Source organism: Cervus canadensis, chromosome 31, assembly GCF_019320065.1.
Source record: "Cervus canadensis isolate Bull #8, Minnesota chromosome 31, ASM1932006v1, whole genome shotgun sequence".
Taxonomy (NCBI): domain Eukaryota; kingdom Metazoa; phylum Chordata; class Mammalia; order Artiodactyla; family Cervidae; genus Cervus; species Cervus canadensis.
Window position 1 is genome coordinate 3124945 of NC_057416.1, and position 22190 is coordinate 3147134.

Sequence of the window (22190 nt, forward strand, 5' to 3'; positions counted from 1 at the left end):
TTTTCATAAAAGTGTTAAGATTTGCATTGTGGTCTAACATGAGATCTGTCCTAGAGAATTCTCCATGTGCACTTGAGGAGGATGTGTATTGCTTTTGGATGGACTGTTATGCATATACCTGTTAATACCATATAAATTAGTGTATCATTTAAGGCCAGTATTTAATTATTATTCTGTCTGGATGATCTGTCTATTGATGTAAGTGGGGTATTAAAGTCCCTGACATTTATTGTATTACAGTCTATTTCTCCTTTAAGTTTTTTTGTTTTTTTTAATATTTGCACTGTGTATTTATGTATTTCTATGCTTGCTGTTGTTCAGTTGCTAAGTTGTGTCCGACTCTTTGTGACCCATGGGCTGCAGCATACCGGGCTCCTCTGTCTTCATCTGTCTCCCAGAGTTTGCTCAAATTCATGTTCATTGAGTCAGTGATGGTATATAACCATCTCATCCTCTTCCACCCCCTTCTCCTTTTGCTCTCAATCTTTCCCAGCATCAGGGTCTTTTCCAATGAGTAGGTTCTTCACTCAGGTGGCCAAAGTATTGGAGCTTCAGTTTTAGCATTAGTCCTTCCAATGAATATTCAAGGTTGATTTCCTTTAGGAATGACTAGTTTTATTCCTATGCTTGGAACATAAATATTTACACAGATTATATCTTCTTTTGGACTGTCTCCTTTATCATTATGTAGTACTCTTATTTGTCTCTCTTTTTTTTTTTTTTGGTCTCTTATTATAGTCTTTATTTTAAAATCTATTTTGTTTAATAAAGGGCTTCCCTGATAGCTCAGTTGGTAGAGAATCCACCTGCAATTCAGGAGACCCCACTTCAATCCCTGGGTCAGGAGGATTCATTGGAGAAGGGATAGGCTACCCACTCTAGTATTCTTGGGCTTCCCTTGTGGCTCAGCTGGTAAAGAATCAGCCTGCAATGCAGGAGACATGGGTCCAATCCCTGTGTTGGGAAGATCCTCTGGAGAAAGGAAAGGCTACTCACTCCAGTATTCTTGCCTGGAAGTCCATGGGGTCACAAATAGTTGGACATGACTGAGTCACTTTCACTTTCATTTTCACTTTGTTTGATAAAAGTACAGATTCTCCAACTTTCTTTTGGCTGTTATTTGCATAGAATATATTTTTTCATTGCTATACTTTCAGCTTGGGTATGTCATTACCTCTGATGTGATTCTCTTGTAGGCAGCACATAGAGGGATATTTTTCTTTAAATTTTTTAAATCCATTCAGTCACTCTATACCTTTTGATTGGCAAATTTAGTTGATTAATATTTAAATTATTGATAGGTATGTACTTACTGTCATTTCGCTAATTGTTTTTTGGTGGCTTTGTGGTTCTTCTGTTGCATTCTTCTCTTGCTTTCTCCCTTTGTGTTTTAATGACTTTCTGTAATGGTTTGCTTAGATTTGTTTCTCATTATATTTTGTGTATCTACTATAAGTTTCTGCTTGGCATTTGCCATGAGGCTTACACACAACAGTCTGTGTTTATAGTTTATAACAGTCAATTTTAAATAGATAACATCTTAACTTGAACATATTCTAGATCTCTACACTTTTATCCTGCCCTTCCTACACTTTGTCTTTGATATAATATTTTAAGGCTTTTTATCATGAATATGTTTACTAATCATTATTGTTACTTATACTACTTTTTTCGATGTCCTTCACACTAGCTTTATAAGTGTTTAATCCACTATTTTTATATTAACCTTCACCAGTGAGGTTAATATCTTTACATGTTCTCTTGTTACTAATTAGTGCCCTTTGCACCTGAAGGATGTCTTTTTAACATGTATCTTAAAAAAAATAATAATAACATGTATCTTAAAGTAGTTCAGTGGTGATGAACTCTTTTAGTTTTGGCTGTCTGGAAAGAGTATTTATTTCTACAATCCTGAATAATAACTTGGCCAAGAAGATTATTATTGGTCAGAAGTTTTATTGTTTGTTTCCTTTTAGGACTTTGAATACATCATGTCACTCCCTTTTGGCCTCAGATACCCTGTTGAAAATCTGCTTATAGTCTTGTATGTGATGTGTTATTTTTCTCTTGCTGCTTTTAAGATTTATCATTTGTCTTTGACAGTTTAATTATGTCTCAGTACATGTCTCTTGGAGTTCGTTTTATTTGGAACTCTCTGGGTTCCCTGAATCTGTATGTCTGCTTCCTTCCCCAGTTTAGGAAAATGTTCAACCATTATTTATTGACATAAGTTTCCCGCTGCTTTCATTCGTTTCCTCCATTTTGGACTCCTAACTGTGAATTTTAGCTTGCTTGATGCTGTACCCAAAGTCCCTTAAGCTATGAGTGCTTTTTAAAGTCTTTTTTCTTTGCTCTTCTATTTGGGTCAGTCCCACTGCCCTGTCTTCCAGATCACTGATCCTTCCTTCTGCTTCATTTAGAGTGCTGTTGAACCCCTCTTGTGTATTTTTCAGTTTAGTTACTCTATTCTTCAGTAATCTTTTTTTCTATTTGTACCTTCTGATATTTTATTGCTATATCTCTTTGTTAAAGTTTTAACTATTAATCAATGTTTCTGCCAAGTTCCATTATCATTTTATGACACTTATTTTGAATCTTATCAGTCAAATTACTTATTTCTGTTTTATTAAGCTTCTTTTTCTGATTTTTTAATCTTTTTCTTTCATTTGGAAAATGCTCCTTAATATAAACATTTGTTAAAAGTATATGTACCTTATTACCTAGGAATTACACTCTGCTGTTTCCCCATGTGTAGTGAAAACAAAAGTCCAAATAACATTTTGTACAAGAATTATAAACTTGTTCATATAGTCTGAAACTGAAACAACCCAAATGCCCCTCAATGGAAAAGTGGATAAACATATGTTTATATATTCATACAACAGAATACTACCCAGCAATAAAAATGAGTTATTGATATGTTCAACACATTAATGAATCTTTAAGACATTATATGGGGAGACAGACACCAGACATAAGAGATATATGTACAATTGTATTTACAGAAAGTCCAGATGAAGTCAATTTATAATAAAAATCAGAAAAGTTGCCTATGGAGGGAGGGTGTAAGAACTGAATATAAGGTGCAAAAAGTAACTTAATGTGGTATGGAAGTAATGTAGGCCTTTATCCAGTGTGTTGGCTACATCTGTTGGCATTAACCATTTCTTCAAAATAAGTGAACCATACAATTAAGATACATGCATTTCACTGTAAACATATACTACCTCAATTTAAAAAATAACTATTTTATAGCAACTTGGGTTCTGAACCTGGAAAGGAAGGTTGAAATCCACGGGCATTTTAGGTTGAATTGCCATTGAATTTAAAATGTCTTTGTGTTTTATTAGTATGTTTTACTAACTATTCACTCTAGTTTTGTTTCAAATCATCCTTTATTAAGATAGCCTAATAAGGGACAAACTGTTCCATAAAATATGTGTTAATTCATAACAACTGTTTGTCAATTTCATAATGTTATACATTCAATGCTAGCTTGAATGAGCAACATTTTTAGCTGTGGGGAATTATTACAGTTTACCTTCTTTACATATTAGCCAAAATAATATCTTCATTTTCAGTTTCTGAAATTGAAATAGGTATTCATTTGAACACTGTAGTATTGCCATTTTTGTAGAGAAAAAGCAATAGAATGTTCCCAGAGCCATAGGGTTCAAGCTGACATGTTTCATTGATTCCATGAAGGTAAACAGAAAGAAATTTCAAAACTATGATGAGCATAATGCTTCATATAGTTGTAACCACTTAGTACAAGGTTTCATTTCTTGCAGAATATAAGGAGAGATGAGAAGCGGTAGGAGATTATTTTAAATAGTAAGTAACAGTTGGTTGGTAAACTGACTCAGGATATCTGTGGAAAAGAAGCAGGGTTGAAAGAAACTAAGAAAATAATGGGCATCATTGATAATTTCACCTTCAGAATGAACAGTTATTGACAAGTTGGTTGTCTCTGTAGAGATTTATTACTTGGATTTGGGGGTGACCAACTGGTCCCTGGAGGATGCACTCATCAGATAAGGGAGGGGGTTGCTAGCTCTACATCCAAGAAAGCCTTTCCTTGTAGGGTGAATATTGTAAGTAGTCATGGAAATAATCACACATTTGGAAATGGGGGAAAGGATATTTGCTATTATAGCAGGACAAAATAAATAAATAAACCAATTGGTTGTAAGCCCTTTGCAAACAGGGAAGGAATATGGAATAACTATCTTAATCCCATAATATACAATACAACACAAAACACAGACTAGCTGATGAAAAGCTATTTATTGATTTAATGGTTATAAATACTGATCCAACGCTCAGTGCAGACAGCACGGGTATAGACTATTGGGTGAATCAGGAAACCGCATGGGTGAAACTTTGAGATCAAGAAGAATTTTATTTAGTTGACATATACTTATTCGGTTTAACATTTGACCGGGCACAATGGTTTAAATCTTTGCTATTCAGGATATGAAAGGAAACTGCTGCAGGCTATGATCACCCCAGTTACGCAGGACAGGATTTTCCAGAAGAGAAGAAAATTGCTCCCTTTAAACCAGTGCTTTTTAGGCTTTAAAGTGCAGAAAATTGTCTGGTAGGGATCATGTGAAAACACCAGTACCACTTCTCTAGGGGTGATGTGGGTGTGGGATTCTGCATTCTCAACAAGCCACCAGGGGAGGTTGATGCTGCTGAGGCAGGTCCGCACTGAGTAGTGAGTCTTCAGACCGTGCTGTGCCTGGGATGGGCAGGGAGTCTGGAGGGGGACGGGAGACCTGTGCTCATGGTCCCATTTATCCAGGTCTGGGGAGAAGATTGGGAGGGTACCAGCTCTTCCAAAGGCCAGACAGTTTGCAGTCTGAAAAGCGGCCCATCACGGTCAGTTAGTCGCTATTGATGGAGTGGTATCTATACGTGGATCCTGACGTTCAGTGCCCCGGCAAGAACAGAGGCGGCAAGAGTCACGCTGTCTGTCCTTAAGTTTCTCACTCTGCTTCCAGAGAGATGATTTGACAAAAATAAAAAATACACAACACCACCAATTTAAAAAACCGAATATTCCATGGTGTATATGTACCACAGCTTCCTTATCCATTCTATGCAAAACAGAAAAAGAGACACAGATGTACAGAACAGAATTTTGGACTCTGTGGGAGAAGGCGAGGGTGGGATGTTTCGAGAGAACAGCATTGAAACATGTATATTATCTAGGGTGAAACAGATCACCAGCCCAGGTTGGATGCATGAGACAAGTGCTCGGGCCTGGTGCACTGGGAAGACCCAGAGGGATCGAGTAGAGAGGGAGGGTGGGAGGAGGGATCGGGATGGGGAATACATGTAAATCCGTGGCTGATTCATGTCAATGTATGACAAAAACCACTACAATATTGTAAAGTAATTAGCCTCCAACTAATAAAAATAAATGGGAGTGGCTCCCGCTCTCACAGCCATTGCAGTACATTGAGCTCCATAGAGACAGCGCCGGGGCAAGTGAGAGCCGGACGGGCACTGGGCGGCTCTGTGCCTCGCGGAGGATAAATAATTAAACATGGGCAAAGGAGATCCTAAGAAGCCAAGAGGCAAAATGTCATCATATGCATTCTTTGTGCAAACTTGCCGGGGGGAGCACAAGAAGCAGCACCCGGATGCTTCAGTCAACTTCTCAGAGTTTTCTAAGAAGTGCTCAGAGAGGTGGAAGACCATGTCTGCTAAAGAGAAAGGAAAATTTGAAGACATGGCAAAGGCGGACAAGGCCCGTTATGAAAGAGAAATGAAAACTTATATCCCTCCTAAAGGGGAAACAAAAAAGAAGTTCAAGGATCCCAATGCACCCAAGAGGCCTCCTTCGGCCTTTTTCTTGTTTTGTTCTGAGTATCGTCCAAAAATCAAAGGCGAACATCCTGGCCTGTCCATTGGTGATGTTGCAAAGAAACTGGGAGAGATGTGGAATAACACTGCTGCGGATGACAAGCAGCCTTATGAGAAGAAGGCTGCTAAGCTGAAGGAAAAGTATGAAAAGGATATTGCTGCATACCGAGCTAAAGGGAAGCCTGATGCAGCAAAAAAGGGAGTTGTTAAGGCCGAAAAAAGCAAGAAAAAGAAGGAAGAGGAGGAAGACGAGGAAGATGAAGAGGATGAGGAGGAGGAAGAAGATGAAGAGGATGAGGAGGAGGAAGAAGATGATGATGATGAATAAGTTGGTTCTAGCGCAGTTTTTTTTTTTTCTTGTCTATAAAGCATTTAACTCCCCTGTACACAACTCACTCCTTTTAAAGAAAAAAAATTGAAATGTAAGGCTGTGTAAGATTTGTTTTTAAACTGTACAGTGTCTTTTTTTGTATAGTTAACACACTACCGAATGTGTCTTTAGATAGCCCTGTCCTGGTGGTATTTTCAATAGCCACTAACCTTGCCTGGTACAGTATGGGGGTTATAAATTGGCATGGAAATTTAAAGCAGGTTCTTGTTGGTGCACAGCACAAATTAGTTATATATGGGGATGGTAGTTTTTTCATCTTCAGTTGTCTCTGATGCAGCTTATATGAATAATTGTTGTTCTGTTAACTGAATACCACTCTGTAATTGCAAAAGAAAAAGAAAAAAAGTTGCAGCTGTTTTGTTGACATTCTGAATGCTTCTAAGTAAATACAATTTTTTTTATTAAAAAATAAATAAATAAATAGGAAAAAAAATAAAAAATAAAAAACTGAATAAACATACTAAGCTTCCCTGGATTGTGAATCACAAATGGTTTACAAATGCTAGAGATCACCAGGGCAAATGAGGCGGATGCCTCTGAGTGACATTTGAGAAGGTTTAGTACTAGAGCTGCACTTTAAATACGTGGGAGGTAGCCGATAAGTCATGAAGAAGTAGGTATCTTCTGTGAACCTCCAGAGGAGGCATCAAAGGAAAGCAGTTAGGAGAGATGGGAGCCGTGGCTTGTCTGAAGGTACAACTTGGTGGGCGTGATCAGAGATGAAAGCTAATGCAGAGACAGTAGCAACCTTCTTGAAAATGGATAAGAAATAAAGGTGTGGGTTTCTGAACAGCAAAAGAAAATGACATGATTTAAATGACAGTCATGGACACTGGAGCTGGATGAAATAGATTGGAATGAAAAGTCTAAAAATGGAAGAACAGCCCGAGAGGCTGCTGCAGTGACTTGAGACTGCTGATGGCTGGGCGTGGGGATCAGGCCACAGAGGCTCAGAGAAACTTGGCTCAGTGGGAAGTGTCGACGTCCCCGGGGCCCCAGGTGAAGAGGAAGGGGTGGGCTACAAGGGCCCTTTCAGGCGTTCTCTTCCACTCTTTTGAGACACTTTCTTCCATCTTTAGCACTCTCTTCCTCAGTGCCTCTGTCAAAGAGTGAAAAGATGACCCACATGTGATACAGAAAGGATGGTCTTAGACCTCTTCAGAGTAACAGTTACTGGAAGGAAAGCACCACGGCGATAAGACTTTTTTTTTTTAATCTGTATTTTATTAGACTATAACTGAATTACAAAGTTGTCTTAGTTTCTGGCATACAGCAAAGTGATTCTGTTATATATATACATTTCTTTTTCATGCTTGTTCCCACTTTGGATAATTATAGGGTAGTGAATAGCATTCCCTGTGCTATACAGTAACGCCTTATTGTTTATCTATTTAGATATAGTAGTTTGCATTTGCTAATCTCAAACTGCTAACTTTTTTTTTAATTGGAGGATAAGAGATGGGAATACCAGACCACCTGACCTGCCTCTTGAGAAACCTGTATGCAGGTCAGGAAGCAACAGTTAGAACTGGACATGGACCAACAGACTGGTTCCAAATAGGAAAAGGAGTACGTCAAGGCTGTATATTGTCACTCTGCTTATTTAACTTATATGCAGAGTACATCATGAGAAACGCTGGGCTGGAAGAAGCACAGGCTGGAATCAAGATTGCAGGGAGAAATATCAATAACCTCAGATATGCAGATGACACAACCCTTATGGCAGAAAGTGAAGAGAAACTAAAGAGCCTCTTGATGAAAGTGAAAGAGGAGGTGAAAAAGTTGGCTTAAAACTCAACATTCAGAAAACTAAGATCATGGCATTGGTCCCATACTTCATGGCAAATAGATGGGGAAACAGTGGAAACAGTGTCAGACTTTATTTTTGGGGGCTCCAAAATCACTGCAGATGGTGACTGCAGCCATGAAATTAAAAGACACTTACTCCTTGGAAGGAAAGTTATGACCAACCTAGACAGCATATTAAAAAGCAGAGACATTACTTTGTCAACAAAAGTCCGTCTGATCAAGGCTATGGTTTTTCCAGTGGTCATGTATGGATGTGAGAGTTGGACTATAAAGAAGGCTGAGTGCAGAAGAATTTATGCTTTTGAACTGTGGTGTTAGAGAAGACTCTTGCGAGTCCTTGGACTCCAAGGAGATCCAACCAGTCCATCCTAAAGGAGATCAATCCTGGGTGTTCATTGGAAGGACTGATGTTGAAGCTGAAACTCCAATACTTTGGCCACCTGATACAAAGAGCTGACTCATTGGGAAAAACCCTGAGGCTGGGAAAGAATGAGGGCAGGAGGAGAAGGGGACGACAGAGGATGAGATGGTTGGATGGCATCACCGATTCAATGGACATGGGTTTGTGTGGACTCCGGGAGTTGGTGATGGACAGGGAGGCCTGGTGTGCTGCGGTTCATGGGGTCACAAAGAGTCGGACACGACTGAGCAACTGAACTGAACTGAATTACTTTTAAATGTTGTGCTGCTTTCTGCCATATTACAATGCATATCTCCCTCTGAACCTCCCTCTCACATCCCCATCATCCCACTCCTCTAGGTCGTCACAGAAAAGGGGATAAGCTTTAATAGTAAAGTCTCAGGGAAATATTTGAGGAGACTGGGAATTTCATCCCATGCTGCAGATCAAATAAATACGAGAAACGTTCCTTTCTATTGGGTTGACCAAATGTTCATTGGAGCTTTCCCATAAGAAAACCTGGACAAGCTTTTTGGCCAAAGCAGTATTTGCCACAATGAGTCTTAAATTCTGAGGGGTAGCATGAAAAGCACTGACTTGGAAAATCCAAAAATGTGCATTCTGGCCAGATCTTCTTTGTCACTTAGCTGTGTCAATTTCAGAAAAGGTTTATTGATTGAGGGTGGCAGTTTTCTTTTCTGTAAAGTGAAAACTGATGGCTAACCTCCTGGCTCTTATGCTTGCTATGAAAGTTATTTGAAAGGCAGACGAGAGATAATAGAAGCAGAATGTTTTCTAAAGTTACTAGTCTGGAAGAAGATCAGTCATGTTGCAATTGACAGTAAGCAAAAGTCTGCAAGAATGCCTTTTACCGTTTAAGGATAATGTAACACCTTCTATTTCTAACTTAGTGCAGTTGTTCATTTGTTCAGACAGCAGGCAGGCAGGGGCCACTTTAATGTTCATAATAATGATATAGATTCAGGAATTATTCATGGTGAGTGTTAACTAATCTTATAGGATCATAGTATCTACTTAGGAAGATATTCATTTTTTTCATGATTTTTTTCAAAAGCAGTTTGGGGTTCACAGCAAAATGGAGGGGGAAGTACAGAGATCTCCCATGACCCCCTACCCATATTCACGCAGAGCCTTCCCCATTATCCACACCCCCACCAGATGGTACGTGTCTTAAACTGATGGACCTACACTGACACGTCACCGTCACCCACGTTCCGTCCTGTTCCTAAGGGTCTACCCCGGGTGCTGTCCATCCTGTGAGTGTGGACAAATGTATAATGATATGTATGGATTGTTATGATGTCTCTCCCTGCCCTAAAAATCTTCTCTGTTCCAGCTTTTTTTCCGTTCCCTCCTGAAGAAGCCATTCAGGAAGAGATCCGAAAGCTTAGATTAAATTGCACCAGTGCAAGCTAGGCAACTTTAAGGAAATCAGAACTAAAGAAAGGAATTAGAAATCAGAGAAGAACACAAAAGTGAAGCTATGTGTGAGATCTAATAAGCACACAAGGATTCTGAGAAGCTCTTTCTAAAATTCTCTATTCCTGTCTGTATGGAAGACTTAGCTTAGGCTGTTAAATATATGCTACTCTCTAATCAGGTACTCTTTATGCAGACGTTTTTAACTGACTAACCTAAAAACTTTCCTACAGGAGAATTTTAAAATGAACATCTCAAAATCCATATTAGATAATATTGTGTCATTGTTAAGCCTCCTAAATGTGGTAATTATATTGTGTGTACAAGAATGCTTTTGTTCTTATGAGATAAATGCTGAAATGCTTATGGGTGAAGTGTCATGATGTCTGCAACTAATTTTCAAATGATTCAAAGTAGAGAGAGAATTGATAGTTTCTACACATCAAGTAAATGTGGCATAATGTTAACAATCAGTGATTATCAGTGAAGAATACATGTGCTCACTATTTGTGCAATTTTCTGTAAAACTGAAAACTTGCCAAATCGAAAGTTGGTGGAAGAAAGCCTCGAACTTTATTTAGTAGGTTTGTTGACAGTACTGTTGGTGAAGTAATTCCAAAGTATCTCGTGTCTGTTATAGGATCAGGCAAAGGAGTAAAAATACTGACCATAGTGGCTGTAGGTGCTTTGTATCATGTCATCCTGTTTTGTTTTCTTCATCACATTTATAATCTCAAAAACATTCATTTTGTTCAATGTTAGCCCCTACCCAGTAAATGCTATTTGAGCAAATTAAGAAAAAAAAAAAACACCTGCTATGAAATATCTCAAAGCTGTGCAGTTATAAGAAACACCCAAAGAAATGAAACATCCTCACTCAAGGACTTTTCCATAGATTTTTTTTTTTGTCCTGAATTTAGTTTACCACATTTTAGTGTACATTGTCCTATGAAATTTTGCTCAACTTAAATTCAAGCACATACATTCATGTTTACTAATTAAAGCTACTTTATAGTATATAGTTTGGAGAAAATTAGAGACCTATAAAGTCATTTTTGCTTTACTTTCCAAATATATTTAAATATTCCTAAAATATAAGAAATAATTCAGAAGAATATGTTTGTCATAAACCACCACATTTCAGAGTTACGATGCTGGTCATCAAGCAGACTTTATGAAATTAATTTCTAGGCAGTGATGAATCATATTAGAAGCAATCCTGGTTTCAGTGGAGCCTTTATAACCCAAAGGAATTGCACGCCTTTTGTCTGTCGTTGAGGGATATTTCTGGCCGTCTATCCTGTGAGCTCAGATGACAGGTGCTATCTGTTGCTCTCTGTGCCTGACAGTTTGGACACATCCATTCATTAGAAACACTCTTGTCCCTCAAAAATAGCTGCATAGAAGAGTATCCATTTAAGACTCCTCCATGTCTTTTCATGGCTCGATAGCTCGTTTTTTTTTAGTGATGAATAATATTCTATTATCTGGTACGCTATAGTTTATTTGTCAATTCGCCAACTGAAGGACAATCTCTGTTGCCTCCAGATTTTGCCAATTACAAATAAAGCTGCAATTAACATTCATGTGCAGATTTCATGAGTGACTAACACTTTCTCTTTGTGTAGATATAAAATTATTCATATAATGTTAATCATTATATTTATGATATTTAATTATGTCCAAAATTACTCTAACAAAGAAGATATTAATACTAATTATGTTTACATATATATATATAGCCTCATTTCCTCTAAATTTTCTATTAAGGAAGATTAAATTCTTGCTTAGGGATGTGCATAGGTTAAAAACATTCAATGTCCAATTATGTATGAAATATTGAATGTGAATACTAGTATGACTAGCAGATGACCAAGAAATTTGTTAATACATTTCACCAATAGACCCTAACCTGCCACATTCATCTGTTGATGGTAATCAGGGTTTCATTTTAAGAGTCATCATAAGGATTGGAAAAGCAGGAGTAACTCGTTTTGCGTTAATTTTCAAACATAGGGTCCAGGGGGTTCTGGGGGAGCTATAAGCTGGTGGAATAGACAAGGGAGGGAAGAGGAGCCCTGCGCTGAAGGAAGGCACACAGCCTGTCAGGAGGGGACTGAGGAACACGGAAAATAAGGACAGTGCAGATATTCAGTATCTACTGGGGCAACATGGTAAAACGCCAATTCCTGTTAACTCAGGAAGCGAGTTTTATTTTCTCCCTGTCTTCTCGTGTTCTGATACCTTTCCTTAGAAACTGGGCAGTTCCTCAGAATATTAGAGGTTTCTCAATAAAAGCACTTTCACCCACAGGCAACAAGGACCCCATATGTTCCCTGTATCTGCCCCGCAGCCGTGAGCTCTGTGCCTCACGTGTGTGGTCTCCTGTGGTCCCAGCAGCAACCCCACGACACCCTGCTGGCTTCACGGGGAAGCCGACATTGCAAGTGGCTAAGTGGTGATGCAGGCGGTGGACTCAAGAGTTCAAGGCCAGGCTGAGCAGCTGCAGAGCTGGGGCCGCTTACACGGCTCTGGACACTGGTGCCCACAGGCTAGTTTAACAGGGGCACTTATACATGGTCACCAGTACCGCTGAAATCGTCTTCAACAATACACATTGGGATCGGGAAGGGGAACACGTGTAAATCCATGGCTGATTCATGTCAATGTATGGCAAAAACCACTACAATATAAAATAAATAAATAAATAAAATTCAAAAAATAAAATAAAATCATGTTGCAAATGGCAAAAAAAAACCAATACACATTAAGAGAGGAACAGACTAATTAGTGATTAATCCTTTTTTTAATCACAACTGCTTTCACTGGAGAAGAATTTGGAATGATTTAAGATCGAGTGTTTGGTTTCTTTATATATATATTATATATATAATAAAGGTGTTCCTTCTTTTAATTATTTATTTGTCTGCTCCGGGCCTTGGTTGGTGACAGGCGGGGTCCTCAGTCTTCACTGTGGCAAGTGGAATGTTTAGTTGCAGCATGTGGGCGCTAGTTCCATGACCAGGGGTCGAACCCGAGCCCCCTGCATTGAGCGCATGGAGTCTTAGCCACTGGACCACCAGGGATGCCCCAGGTATTCCTTCTTGAATCCACAAAAAGAAGGATGAGGTAAGATGGGGCCCCAAGGCAAAAAAATAACCAGACCAAGTTTAAATGCTGAGAAATCCGATCACATGAAAAGATCTGGAGGGGCAGTAACCCCGGAGAAGAGGGCAGAGGCGCCTGGCTGGTTAGGCAACGGGGAAGACAGACATCCAGAACCCTGCTTCCTGTATCCACACCTCCCATCATCTTCTCCCTGTGAGTGTGGACTGAACTTGCTAAGTCACAGAGAACGACAGAAATGATGGGACGTCACTTCTTAGACACCAGCTTATAAAAGTGCAGCGTCCCACGTGCACACACCACCTGTTTCTATCTCTCCTCCCTCTCTGGGGTCACTCCCCTAAGGAGGGCCAGTTTCCACAGCACCAGGGATCCTTGTGCAGAGGACCCGAGTGAGAGAGTGTGGAAGCAAGTCGTCCCCGGTCAGACCTGGGGTGGCCTCAGCCCCTGCTGACCCTTTTGCTGCAGCCTGGTCACAGCCCGAGGCAAAATCAGGTTAGCCGCTTCCCGATCACCGACCCTCAGAAACTCTGAGATAACAAGCGTGTGTGGTTTCAAGCTGCTACTCTGTGAGTGGTATTGCTTCACAGCGATAGATAAGTTAAGTGGGAATGTTGACTCAGCTTTCGCTATACTGACCAAAGAAGCCAAGTTACAAAGCCAAGGACCTGCGTGTGTGTGCATTATATGCTATTTTATTTTTATTAGAGTCAAATGTCAAGCAATCCAATATTAGGGGGTGTGTGTATGAATATATAAGGGAATTTACATTGAAACTATCCATTTGGAGTTGGAATATGGGTCAAGAGAGCATATTCAACATGGTGGAGCCAATCTCCTACAGGATAGGTAGGCATCTGTGTTGATTGATCCTTACTTAAATTGTGTTCATTTTTGAGATATATGTTACCTGCACAACCCACAGAATTTCAGAGATCTAGCACTTCCACACGCTGTTAGAACTTTCTCTCTCACCTCTGACCCCTGCAATTCAGGTTACCTCCGCATGAAACCAGTGATCCACATGCATTTTGTGTGTGTATTCCTTAAGGAGTATGTTTGTATCTTTTCCCGTAATCATATTCTACGCAGGCAAGCTTTTAGCACCAGTTACATACAATGATGTGTTTCCTTTTCTCTGCTTTAACACTAAAACAGCAACCTCTGATTCCTATTTTCTATCTTGCTGTATAATTCTCCTTGACACTCATCATAATGTATATGCTTTACTTGTATTAATTTCTGTTTCCTTGATACCGTGAACCTCTGTGAGAGTGGAGTCTTCCTTTGTGTTTTCTTTATTATTATATACCTAGTATAGCATTTGCTATAAATATCTGTTGAATGAATAAACATTATACTTCATATATTGATTATATTTTATATTAGTGGGCAGATTGCTTTTCTTCTTCTAGTTTCATATTTTGATGCATGTTCTAACATGGTGATTTCCAAATAATTTTGTTAATTATTTAAAGCACTTGATTTTCTATAATGTAAATTACTAGAATTAACTGACCTGTAGTTGTAGGTGAAATGCATTAAAGAAAAATATATAAATGCAATTAATGTCAATATAAATTAACCTCTTTTAAAGTACTTTATACTGTTGCTTTGCTTTATTTTTATAAGAGAGAATTTAGCACTGGCCATTTTGTTTCACTTTTACAGCTTTTAAATGGGCAGTAGAAATCATTACAAATAAAAGATGAGGTTATTGTAATGTTGTGAAGCTAAAATTCATTAGAGTGCTCATTTTCATCAGTCTCTAATAGTTAAAAGTTGATTCTTCTTTATATAAGTCTAATAGATGCAAATAAATGGAAGGGGTAGGTCACACAGTAACCAAGAAAATCATGCTGGCCATATTTAGGACAAAACAATCCAGATATTCTATGGCAAAGGAAAGGGCATTGCTGTTCATACAGATATTTTTTATCCTCAACTAACAAGAAAAACAGAAAATTCTCATTCAATCTTGTAGAGTCAGAACACCAAGATTAATAAAAAAAACTATCAAAAATCATGCTTAAATTTAAAAGACTAAATAAAAGCTCACCATTACTTATTAGAAAGAAAATTGGTCTTAAGAGACCAGTGTGTTTGTGTGTGTGTGTGTATGATATTATATATATAATATGTATGTATGGTATTTTATATATATGATATGTTAGATATTTGTTTTACGTTTATGTATTTGAATAACATTGCATGTGTGTGTATGTAAGTATAGTTAGAAATTAACATGTTTCTAATGATGGGAAGTGTGGGTGCCAAAAATGTTTACAAAATAATTCTATATGTATAATACTTCTTTATTATGATATTTAAAGTTTACCTTAAAAATGTCTTTAATATCTACTGTCATCTCTGTTATACCATCCACTGATTTTTTAGTTTAACATAACTTTTAAAAATCCAAAGTTTTCAAAATCAAAATTATCTGTTTTGATTGAATAATTACAGCATCCAGTTTTTTTTTTTCCCTAAACTTGCCTATTTCATTCATTGTGGTTAGAAACATAGAAAAAGATAAAGTATTTATAGATTGCATTGCAAATTTTAAATTATATTTCAGTTAAGCTACTGAGAAAAGAATATGGAAACAATGATAATCTAGCAAACTGGAAGAGAAAATCAAGGTATCAGATACAGAAAAGACAGCCTAGCACCACACAAGCTCTGAGGCACAGGCCACCGTAATGTCCCTGGTCCTGCAGTGCTTTTTCTCTGAATGCTCTGGGCTTTCTACCCATGCAACGTGTAGCAGGAAGTATGTAGGTGTCTGTAGGCCTCCGCATCAGCAGTCCTAACTTTAAAAACCAAGAACTGCTGAATTAATTGTATCCTTTCATTAAAACCAAGTGTTAAGTGGAGCTGGATTCCATTATTCACCTACACTTGAATATTTCTCTGGTTTGTGCATAGGCACACCCCCGATGCAAAGTTTTCTCATCCATTTCATCATCCATCAATATAAGTGGATGATATTGAAATGAGGAAAAGGAAATAACAAGGTTAAAAGTGGTAATTAAAGCATGTTGAAAGAAGCTATAATTTTTTTTTTAATATTCTTGTTCTTTGGGTTTTTGTTGCTTTTATTAGAATGAAATACTTATTAAACGATTTTAGAACCGAGCATGACCTCATTTGCCCGCCACTTCTATAAAAGATATATACTTTTAGTGACTGTTGTATATACAATAAAGTGTTGTTAACTGTGGTCAGAGCCCTGAACAGTACAGCTCCACAATGCACTCATCTTGCTTAACTGTGTCCCTTGATGAGCTGCTGCTGCTAAGTCGCTTCAGTCGTGTCCAACTCTGTGCGACCCCATAGATGGCAGCCCATCAGGCTCCGCCGTCCCTGGGATTCTCCAGGCAAGAACACTGGAGTGAGTTGCCATTTCCTTCTCCAATGCATGAAAGTGAAAAGGGAAAGTGAAGTCACTCAGTCGTGTCTGACTCCTAGCGACTCCATGGACTGCAGCCCACCAGGCTCCTCTGTCCATGGGATTTTCCAGGCAAGAGTACTGGAGTGGGGTGCCATTGCCTTCTCCACCCTTGATGAGCTACTGCCTCTTTAATAAAAGAGGTATCTGTCTGTGCACAAATACAGACAGAAGGACTGTTTCCCTCTAAAATTCTCTATTAAGAGGACAGATGTTAAAACAGAAATCATCATCTAAGCAGAAAGTGTGTGTGTGCTTGTGTGTATATTTAACTCTGGATTGATAGAAAATACCTTTTATAAAATGACATACAATTGACATATATTATACTAGTTTCATGTGTAGAGTATGATGAATCAATATTTACATAAGCTGTGAAGTGACCACCACAGTAAGTCTAGCTAACATCCATCACTATATGTAAGTAAGGACCATTTTTTCATGTGATGAGGACTCTTCAGATCTCATTTTCTATTATAGAATACAGTGGCATTAACTATAGTGTGCTGTCTATTACACCCCCATGGTTTACTTATAACTGGAAGTTAATACCTTTTGACACCCTTTACCCATTTTCCCTACCCTTGTCTCTGGCAACCACCAGTCTCTTCTCTGTTTGACTTTGTTGTTTAAGATTCCACATTTAAGTGATATCATTCGGTATTTGTCTTTCTCTTTCTGACTTATTTCACTTGTCATAATGGCCCTGAGGTCTATCCATGTTGTTGTAAATGGCAAGAATTCATTTTTTTATGTCAAGGTAATATTCCATTGTGTGTGTGTATGTGTGTGTATCACATCTTTATCCATCCATGCATTGATGGCCACTTAGGTCGTTTCCATGTCTTGGCTATTGTAAGTAATGCTGCAATGAGCATGAGGGTGTATGTAGGTTTTTGAGTTAGTTTTTTTTTTTCCCCTTTATATAAATACCCATAAGTGGAATTGCTCGATCCATATTATAACTCTATTTTAATTTTTTGAGGAACCTTCATACTGTTTTTCACAGCAGTTGCACCAACTTATATTTACACAAACAGGGCACAAAGGTTGCCTTTCTTCCACATTCTCAACAGTATTTTTTATTTCTTACCTTTCAACAACCAGTATCACAGGTATAGGGTGATTACTCATTGTGGTTTTGGTTTGCATTTCTCTAATGATTAGAGATGTTGAGCATGTCTTCTTTGAGAAAACGTTTATTCAGATTCTGTATTTTTTAATTGGATTGTTTTCCTGTTATTGAGCTATATGAATTATTTATATATTTTAGATATTAACCCCTATCAGCTATATGATTTGCAAACATTTTCCCAGTTCAGTATGTTGCTTGGTAATTTTGTTAATGGTTTCATTTTCTGTTTAGAAGCATTTCTTTTAGTTTGACATAGTCCTATTGATTATTTTTGTTTTTCTTGCCTTTGATTTGGTGTCAGATCCACAAAGTCATCCCCATAACTAATGCCAAGGAACTGACCACCTGTTTCTTCTATGAATCTTAGTGTTTCAGGTTGTCTTTTTAGAAAATGTATTTATTTTTTAATTGAAGGGTAATTGCTTTACAGAATTTTGTTGCTTTCTGTCAAACCTTAACATAAATCAGTCATAGGTATACATATGCTCCTTCCCTTTTGGAACTCCCTCCCATCTCCCCCCCACCCCATCCCAGTCCTCTAGGTTGATACAGGGCCCCTGTCTGAGTTCCCTGAGACATACAACAAATTTCCACTGGCTGTCTATTTTACATATGGCTATATAAGTTTCCATGTTACTCTCTCCATACATCTCACCCTCTCCTCCCCTTTTCCCTTGTCCATAAGTCTGTTTTCTATGTCTGTTTCTCCATTCAAGTCTCTAATCTATTTTTGAGTTAATTGTTGTGTCTAGTGTAAGACGGGAGTCTAGTTTTATTCTTCGTACATGGCTGTCTTATTTTCCCAACACCATTTATTGAAGAGGCCATTCTTTCCTCCCTGTATATTCTTGAGTCTCCTGTCATAAACTAATTGACCATATATGCATCAGTTTATTTCTGGGCTCCGTATCTTGTTCCATTGATCTACATGCCTTTTTTGACTACTTCAACCTTACAATACAGTTTGAAATCAGGGGGCATGGGACCTCTAGCTTTGTCCTTCTTTTTTAATATTGCTTTGGCTGTTTGGGGTCTTTTGTGGTTGCATAACATTTTATAATTGTTTATTCTATTTCTGTAAAAAACACCATTGAACTTTTGACAGGAGTTGTACTGAACTCATTGATTGCTTTGGGATGCATGGACAGTTTAGCCATATTGATTCTTAGACTATGTGAGTGAGGATGGACCATCTACACTAATTTGTGTCAGCTGAGTGGTGGTCTACTGAGAAACAACTCTCTCTGATTCTTACAGTTCCCTGAGACCCAGGAACTGAGCCTAACAAAGTCAGGCAAACAAAAACCCCTTGTTTGGGTCACAGCCACAAAAACCAGGTCACCAGCCATAGAGGCAGGTGTGCCTTCCACATGCAGAAGCTCCCATCTGGGAGAGGGTGGTGCTGTGGACTGCAGCCGGGGGCAGGGCATGGAGTGGAGACAGAGAGGGCACTGCCAACAAGAAAAAACAACAACACACACTGCCCTCGGGTTTTAGCAAGGCAGAGGGCGGGGGCAGCAAGGTGGCACCTGCAGCCTCCATAGCCAGTGACTGTCCCAGCAGGTCCCTACCCTCAAACCAGGGTTTCAGAATCAGCAAGTCTCTCTCACAGTCTGGGCTCTCTGCAGAGGGGCCGCTCCTGCACCACGGGTGAATCTGCACTGTGCCCCGTAAGACCATATTTCAGTTCACCACAGCCCTAGATACTGTGGGCAAGGGCCCCGTTGGTCTTCCAGCCAGATGTCTCAGGGCTCATCTCCCCGGGGTCAGACTTAAAGGCCAGGGTGCCCAGTATAAGGAGGAACCCTTCGTTCCAGGGGAGCAGCCCCATGTTCTGAGTTTCCTTCGGATGGTGCCTGGCCGAGCTGGAGGTGGGTCTGCAGAGAGACTATATCTCAGGTTTCCTTTTCCCTTCCATGTGCTTTTGTCCTTATTGGCCTGGTGTGGAGGGGTTGTTCTGCCTGAGAAACCGTCCCCTTCGTAGCTGTATGTTTGCTGCGTCTACTGGAGGAGGTGAGCTCGGGACCTTCCTGTGTCACTGTCATGAACTGCGCACTCAGTAGGGTCTTAATCTCTGCAGTCCGGTCTGACATCTGCCCCCACCCCCTTTTCTTCTCACCAGAGTATCTCCTGTGGGGTGGGGGTTGTGGTGGGTGGGCAGAGGAGAGATCAACCACACATACCTGTCCTGAGCAGGACCCTGCAAACCAAGTGTTGAAACTCACAGCTGATGTCAATTGGCAGGGACCGGGCAGTCTGTCTGTTCTGATGTGATTAGTTGCTTAGTCATATCTGACTCTTGCAACCCCATGGACTGTAGCCCGCCAGGCTCTCTGTCCATGGGGATTCTCCAGGCAAGAATACTGGAGTGGGTTGCCATGCCCCTCTCCAGGGGACCTTCCCAACCCAAGGATTGAACCCATGACTCCTGCATTGCAGGCAGATTCTTTACCATCTGAGCCACCAGGGAAGACCCTCTGATTTGTTGGTCTCAACATAAGAAAACAGAAAAAAAGTGTATTATTTTGTCTTTAAAAGGAAGGATATCTTATTTGAACAGAATTTGTGTAACTAAAACATATAACTTCACTATTAGAGTATATTTTGTTGAATGCTTTTATTTATTTCACAATTAGAGCAAAGTTTTATTACACTAGTTTGTTGGCAGTCAGCTCTGAGAAAATTTCGTTTGTAAAATTTTGTTCCCTCTGTTCCCTCCTGGGGGGTATTGTAGATACTAAACATACCTACAAAGGCAGTGATGGAGCATTCAAAAGTTACTGCTACGCTAGTGAGGATAGCAGTTATACATGTTCTATGACATGACGGTTCTAGAGAAAGGGCCAAGATTTGATATAAACTTGTATCTATGTAAAACCTAATTAAATTTAGAGGAAAATAAGTTTAAATGCATACAATAAAATGGTTCACTTCTTAGTAGGTTTATTAATAGCCTAAAATGTACCGGCAAAAATTTCCAGTACAATACTATATTGCTTACAGGTGTTAACTAACCATAGTGCTAATTAAAGGGAAAATCTTACTTGTTATATGATTGCTGGAATAAAGTTTTCCCATCTGTCACCTCTCCTTAGATGAATCATGAAAGCCTAGAAACCTAAGGAAGGTTTACCATTAATTTTAGCTAAACTTCTTTGTCCCTTTCAAAGCATCACCTACTCATATTTATTTAAGAAGACATGAACAAAGTTGAGATTTTCATAATGAATTCTAGGCTCTGGGTACATTTTGCATTTTGAATTTTAAATAAAAAGTTCTCTTAAATGTCAAAGGTTTTAAAAATGTAGGAATAAGCAGAGGACAAGCCCCTCTCATTTCTTTGGGTCTTTCCTAAAATGTCAGACTTACCACTTTACTCATGTAAAATATTCTGCAGAAGTGTTTGTTTAAATCCATGTTTTTCAAACCTAACCACTCATTAGATTGTGGCCCTTTTAAAAATTAAAGCTATCCATGCCTGATTTCATTCTTATGAATTAGAATTAACTTGTTTAACAAACGTGTTTTGGAGGAAGTTCAAGAACAGTCATGCCATGAATTGGCATAACCCACTGTCCCACGTGTAGGACACAGCTCCTGAAAAGGTGCTACAGCCGGTCTTTTTACCTTGGACAGATGATTCCTTTTCTTTAGGAACTGAAGAATGAGAGGGTGAGATGCTAGAAAGCTTCTGTGTGGATCCATTTGGAGAGAACAGTAGGGAAGGAGAAGCTGGGCTCAGCCCATGATCTCAAACAGTTGGTGTGAAGTTCCCACCCAAGTGGAAGGCAGGGTTATCTTTAAGGCAATCTATTTTCTTTTGCTTTGTTTTTAATGCAAAGGAAGATAAGGTTTTGATTTTCAAGGATCTTAGGGAAAGGAAAATGGAAACAAAGGGAACCAAAGAATCCAACTATAGCTACAGAACATAAAAAGAGGTTGAAATGAGGAGGGTCTGGATGTACAGGTGGGGCTGGGTGATGAGAAGAACCCTACATACCATTTCGTTCCTGTAGCCCCGACCTTGTCAGCAAGATCCAGTGTCAATAAGCCTCTCTGGATGCTCAAATCCAGGATAACATCTTTGAAACAAGGGTCATTTGATGGCTGATGCACTGAGGAGAACTCTAGGAAGAGTCTCAGACACAGACAGCTGTAGACACTGGTTCAGCTGAAGACACTTGGTGTCCTCTTATTTTGTAGCAAAGGGTGGAAAACAGGACAGAAAACCTTGCCTCAAGGAAGAGCATCTCTGGGATTCTCAAGTTCTGTTGCTCAGGTAAACATGTGTACATGAGCTCTACAGAGGCAACTTCCCAGATGTTTTACTACAAGAAGAACAAGTGTAGACGCGTGAGTGTCCTGCTATGCCTCCATGAACTGACATTTCTAAAGGTACTTGGTTTGTATTCACTGTATAATAAGACCTTGATATGCAGGGTCTTAATACTAAGTTGAGGGACAGTAGCAGATGTTAACCTTATTAAATCAATCAGGCCTCACAATTGCAGTTCAGCTTATTGCAGTTTAATGAGCACTGTGGCTAGTTAAGAGCCTACAGACT

At 39.1% G+C, this 22190-nt stretch overlaps 2 protein-coding genes across 2 annotated transcripts in view; one reads left to right on the forward strand and one right to left on the reverse strand.

The window, feature by feature from the left end:
- CSMD1 (CUB and Sushi multiple domains 1) overlaps positions 1-22190 on the reverse strand; it is a 2005298-nt gene that overhangs the window by 899260 nt on the left and 1083848 nt on the right. The gene's annotated exons all lie outside the window — the stretch shown is intronic.
- Positions 5440-6674, forward strand: LOC122432399 (high mobility group protein B1-like). Its single transcript, XM_043454304.1, has one exon. The coding sequence runs from the start codon at positions 5555-5557 to the stop codon at positions 6200-6202; it is 648 nt and encodes a 215-aa protein (XP_043310239.1). The 5' UTR covers positions 5440-5554; the 3' UTR covers positions 6203-6674.